At 40.6% G+C, this 6,253-nt stretch overlaps 1 protein-coding gene across 1 annotated transcript in view; it reads right to left on the bottom strand.

Annotated features, from left to right (window-relative positions):
• Positions 1 to 870: 870 nt before the first annotated feature.
• The window catches only part of BTC (betacellulin), a 73,841-nt gene continuing 68,458 nt past the window's right edge, over positions 871 to 6,253 (bottom strand). The window contains exon 5 of the mRNA XM_023737645.1: positions 871 to 979. Coding sequence (XP_023593413.1) covers positions 871 to 979 — 109 coding nt within the window. The remainder of the gene's footprint in view (positions 980 to 6,253) is intronic.

Here is a 6,253-nt window from a genome sequence, read left to right as displayed (position 1 = left end):
GCCTTCTCCCCATGCTCATATCTCTGTGGTAACATGACGCAAAATTCCTTTTATTTGGCTTCAGATTCTGTGAAAGACTATAAATTTATTGTTAGATGTTTTTAAACACAAACAAACTCCAATCAGTGATTTACTAGATGCAGTGAAGTTCCATCTTACCAGGAAAATTTCACTTGAATAGTTTCCCATCTGCTAAGTTTATCACAACCTGACCAATAAGCAACATCATGATAAATGGAGAAAAGATTGAAGTTGTCAAGGATTTCATTTTACTTGAATCCACAATCAACACCCACAGAAGCAGCAGTCAAGAAACAAGGGATGCATCGCATTGGGCAAATCTGCTGCAAAAGACCTCTTTAAAGTGTTAAAAAGCAAAGGTGTCACTTTAAGGACTAAGGTGTGTCTGACCCAAGCCATGGTGTTTTCAATCGTTTCATATGCATGCGAAAGCTGGGCAATGAATAAGGAACGCTGAAGAACAATTGACACCTTTGAATCATGGTGTTGACGAAGAATATTGAATACACTATGGACTGCCAAAAGACTGAACAAATCTATCTTGGAAGAAGTACAGCCAGAAAGCTCCTTAGAACCGAGGATGATGAGACTTCGTCTTACTTATTTTGGATATGTTATCAGGAGGGACCAGTCCCTGGAGAAGGACATCGTGCTGGTAAAGGAGAGGGTCAGCAAAAAAGAGGAAGACCCTCAAAGGGATGGACTGTCACAATGGGCTCAAGCATAACAACGATCACAAGGATGGCACAGGACCGGGTTGTGTTTTTGTTCCATTGTGCATAGGGTCGCTATGAGTCGGAACTGACTGGAGGGCTCCTAACAACAACAACAAGATTACCACACTTACCATTAAGCGATATTAGTCTCTTGAATATCTTCATTGATAGGAGTTATATCTTTACCCAGAGCTTCCGTCTCTTCTTCCTTCTTCCTTCTTTTACGACTTTTCCGAAGGGGACTTCAATAAAGAGTTAGAAATTAGTCTGGGCCTGTTAGTTCATGGGAACACAAAATTAATTATCAAGACAATCTGTGATCTTATTTCTTTCTTTCTTTTTTTTTAGTTGTAAAACAATCTTTTACTTGTAAGAAAAACGTTAGGTTGAAGGTAAATTTTCTTATTTAGGAACCAGTAAGTTGCAGAATAAGGTATTGTTTCTGTTTATGCATTCAACTACTCTTTCAACAAGTATTTCTGAATTCCACCTACGTACCAGTACACTGTGCAATATGCCAGGCTTATACAGCAGTAAACAACACTTAGCTCTTACCTTCATAGAGTTTATTGTCTAGTGGGCAGGTTAGAGAGAGAAACTCAATGTCCCACATAAAAATACACAGGTAAAGCTGTTAAGGGATGTCAACTGGAGTGGGGGGGAAGGAAAGGAGGGCCTCTCTGAGGAAGTGATGTATAAACCAAGTCGGTCTTAGACAGGTGAGGAATGATGGTGTTCTCTGCAGAGGCATAGCTGGCACTGTTTTCAGGTGGTAGAGAGAATGGAGCTTTTCTGGACCTGAATGGCTGCTGTGGCCAGAGTGCAGACTGAGTGGGAGAGGGTGTGAGATGAGACCCAGGTAGGGTCAGGACTTTTAGACTATGTTGTTGTTAGCTGCCATCAAGTCTGCCCCTGACTCATGATGACTCTGTGCACAATAGAACAAAATGCTGCCCTGTCCTGTGCCATCCTTGTAACAAGTTGTAGATTGGACATTGTTCCGTTGTAATCCACAGGGTTTTCATTGGTTAATTTTCTGAAGTAGATCACCAGGCTTTTCTTCCTAGTGCACCTTAGTCTGGAAGCTCCGCTGAAACCTGTTCAGCATCATAGCAACGTGCAAGCCTCTACTGACAGACAGGTGGTAGCTGATCTTGAGGTGCATTGGCTAGGAATTGAACCTGGGTCTCCCACAAGGAAGGTGAGAATTCTGCCACTGAACCACCAATGTCCCTTAGACCATGTTAGAAACTGAATTTTAACTTACAAGCAATAGGAAACATTGGTATGATCCCCTGACTTGGTGAAAAAACGATTGGAGAAAAGCAAGCCTGGATACAGGGAGAGGAGTAAGTAGGCGATTGTAGTGGTCTGGGTGAACAGTGATGGCTACAGTGGAAGTGTCTGTGCTCATTTTGGGCATGAGTCTGAAAAGAAGGAGGTGCCATTTTCCGTGAAGAGGAAGACTGAAGGAGATTTTGGTGATGGGTGGTGGCAATACGGGGCAGATCAAGAATTCAGATTAGACATGATAACGTTAGATGCATGTGAGATATATCCAAGTAATGATGGCTGATAGACAGGTGGGTGCATTGATCCAGACGTCAAAAGATAAATCAGTGCTGTGAACATAATTTGGGAGATGTTGGCACATCATTTAAAGCCATAAACAAACAAACAGCCCATTGTCGTCGAGTCAATTCTGACTCATAGCAACCCTAGAGGACAGAGTAGAACTGCCCCATAATGTTTCCAAGGCTGTAATCTTTACAGAAGCAGACTGCCACATCCTTCTCCCGTGGAGTGGCCTTGCTGGTTAGCAGCTGAGCACTTAATCACTGCAGCAAAGAGTGTCAAGTGAGACTCAGGAATTTCCATATGCGGTGTTGCTGACATCAAGAGGAAGGAGTGGTAAGACGTGTTGGATGCTGCTGAGATTCAAACAGGAAGAAGTGTTCATGCGGCCATGAAGACCCCTGAGACTTAGAGCAGTCTGAGTGGACAGGTGTGTGTGTGTATGGGTGGATAAGGGAGTGAATGGAGAAGGCAAGTGAGTAGAGGCAGTGTGAAAAACAACCCTTCCAAGAAGCATGGTTGCGAAGGGAAGTAGAGAGAAGAGCCAACAGCTGGAGAGGTATGTGGGGTTAAGGAGGTTTTTTTTAAAAAAGCTTAAGAATATGTAGTAAAAAGTAAAAGCTCTACTCCCACAATCTGATCCCTATAGGTAGCCACTGTAAACTTAATAATTGGTGCACATCCTTCTAGAGATTTTCTATTCATATACGAACATTTTATCTATGTACATACAAACTTTTTTTTTCCTGTATGCTCAAATTTTTTTCCTCTTTTTTTTTTGTTTATTGTTGTAGTTTAAGTGAAAGTTTACCTTTCAAGTTAGTCTCTTATACAAAAATTTATACATATCTTGTTATGTGACCCTAATTGCTCTCCCTATACTGTGATAGCACACTCCTCCTTTCCACCCCTGATTTCCCATGTCCATTCAACCAGCTCCTAATACTCTCTGCCTTCTCATCTCGCCTCCGGACAGAAGCTGCCCATTTAGTCTCAAGTATCTACTTGAGCTGAGAAGCATACTCTTCACGAGTATCATTTTATCTCCCACACTCCAGTCCAATCTTTGTCTGAAGAGTTGGCCTCAGAAATTGTTGTAGTTCTGGGCTGATAGAGAATCCAGGGACCATGCCTTCCTGGGTTCCTCCAGTCTCACTCAGGCCATTAAGTCTGGTCTTTTTACTAGAATTTGAGTTCTGCACCCCACCTTTCTCCTGCTCCATCAGGGACTCTCTGTTGTGTTCCCTGTCAGGGTGGTCATTGGTGGTAGCTGGGCACCATCTAGTTCTTCTGGTCTCAGGCTGATGAAGTCTCTGGTTTATGTGGCCCTTTCTGTCTCTTGGGCTATTATTTCCCTTGCGTCTTTTGTGTTCTTCATTCTCCTTTACTCCAGGTGGTTGGGACCAATTGATGCATCTTAGATGGCAGCTCGCTAGCTTTTAAGACCCCAGACATCACTCACCAAAGTGGGATGCAGAACATTTTCTTAATAAACTTTGTTATGCCCATTGACCTAGATGTCCCATGAAACCATCCCCAGACCCCTGCCCCTGCTACTCTGTCCCTCAAAGTGTTTGATTATATTCAGGAAACTTCTTAGCTCTGGTTTAGTCCAGTTGTGCTGACTTCCCTTCTAGGGTGTGCTGTTCTTCCCTTCACCTAATTCTTGTCTACTATCTAGTTAGTGAATAACCCTCACCCTCCCTCCCCACCCTCGTAACCATCAAAGAATGTTTTCTTCTGTGTTTAAACTTTTTCTTGAGTTCTTATAATAGTGGTCTTTACAGAATATTTGTCCTTCTGTGACTGACTAAATTCACTCAGCATAATGCCCTCCAGATTCCTCCATGTTATGTGTGATCTTATTTCTAAAATGTTAAAAATGCATGTGTGTGTGTGTGTTAGGTGCCATGGAGTTCTTTCTGACACATAGTGACCCCATGTACAACAGAACGAAAAACTGGTTCTCTTTTGCCTTAGTCATTATTGGTTCTGTTTAATCTTTCTCTGGGATCAACTGAGAGAGTGGAATAGGCCACAGTGTAATAGAATATAGTTATCTGCATAGAAAGAAAGAAGCCCTAATGTTGTAAAAGTTAAGTGCTCAGCTGCTAACTGGAAGGTTGGCGGTTTGAACCCACCCAGTGGCTCTATGGTGATTTGATTCTGTAAAGATCACAGTCAAGAAAACCTTATGGGGCAGTTCTACTCTGTTACATGGAGTCACTATGAGTCAAAATCAACTCGACAGCACCCAACAACAACACAACATAGAAAGAATACGGTAGTTGATTGCTGATGGAGCTTGGGTGGCAAAAGAAATTTTTCAGGCCAAGTCATTTTATAAAATAGACCGATAAGCACTATTTACTGTATAAACAAGAAATAGTACACAATTGTAAACAGACAGGAAAATCAAGAGAGTGAAGGTAGCTTCTGGATGTATTAAGTAGACTTGTAGATCCATTGATTAAGAAATGTGTTAGACATTCTGGGCTGCAGTCCAGTTTTCTTGCTTAAACTACGATTCAAATTTAATGTAATAAAATAGGCCTTTTCCAGCTTTGCACAACTTATGCTCTGCCCCATACCTGGCATCATAAAAACTCCATCCTACCATTAAAAAAAAAAAACAAAAACCTTTCCTGCCAAGTCTATTCGGACTGACAACAACCCTACAGGACAGAGCAGAACTGCCCCATAGGGTATCCAAGGAGTGGTTGGTGGATTTGAACAACCAGCCTTTCGGTTAGCAGCCAAGCCCTTAACCACAGTGCCACCAGGGCTCCCACAAAAAGGTAAAATCAAAAATAGCTTTCAATTTTAGAGCTAGAAGGAATCATACAGATTATCTGGTTTTTTCCTTTTAGTTTACAGAAAATAAAATTGAAGTTTAAAGATGATAAGAAATCTGTTCGTGATCTCAGAGATACGTAAAAGGCAGAGCTGGGACAAAACCAAAGACCCTCAATAGCGGTGCTGGTGTTCTTCTCTTGCTTTGAAACTTTCTCCCAACAATGTCGTGAAGAAAGGGAATTATGAGACACACTCTTCTGGTGTGTACAATAACCCAGAAGTAAAGGTAAAAGGCTAGGCTAAACTAGCTTCTGGAAAAAAGATAGCACTTTAGGGGGCAGTGAATTTATGTTAATGGGGGAAGAACAGCTCAGAAAAGGACGGTAAGAATAGCTGCACAACTCAAAGAAGGTAATCAATATCACTGAATTGTACATGTAGAAGCTGTTGAATTGGTGTATGTTTTGTTGTGTATGTTCTCAACAACAGCAACAAAATAGATAAAAATTAAAAAAAATTAGAAGATAGCACTTTAGGAAAATGCTTTTTTAGCATCCTAAGTGGTAGTCCTGGTCTGATTAAAAAGTTAGTGGATTTCCTAAAGAAACCAACTTATTAAAGACCACTTTGTGCTAAGAGAAAAAGCAAGGTGGTTTTTGGTTTCCAAACTAGTGGTGTATAATAAAAATATAGGAAAAACAGTATAATCATCTTTTGTAGTTAAAATTAATTACTTTAATGTAGCTAAGCAAAAAAGAGGAGCCCTCATGGAACAGAGGTTAAGAGCTCAGCTGCTAACCAAAAGGGCAGCAATTTGAATCCACCAGCTGCTCCTTGGAAATCCTATGGAGCAGTTGTACTCTGTTCTATAGGGTCGCTATGAGTCAGAATCAACTCGATGACAATGGGTAAGCAAAAAAGTTTTTTTTCTCTTGTTCATTTATTTTTATCTTTCAAAGTTATTGTGTCATGGTGCAATTTAAGAAAATAACAAGTGATTTTCACCTGGTCTTATTTAGCCTACTTAAAAACCCATACAAAAATATGACTGACTTCAGGACATTTTTTAAACTAGAATATTTATGCAAATTTTGTTTTAAATTATAATAGCTTTGTAGAGTAAAATATATAAATCATACATATTT

Source organism: Trichechus manatus, unplaced genomic scaffold (genome assembly GCF_000243295.1).
Source record: "Trichechus manatus latirostris isolate Lorelei unplaced genomic scaffold, TriManLat1.0 scaffold00105, whole genome shotgun sequence".
Lineage (NCBI taxonomy): Eukaryota > Metazoa > Chordata > Mammalia > Sirenia > Trichechidae > Trichechus > Trichechus manatus.
The sequence above is the reverse complement of the archived record's forward strand: the minus strand, read 5'-3'. Positions and strand labels throughout refer to the sequence as shown.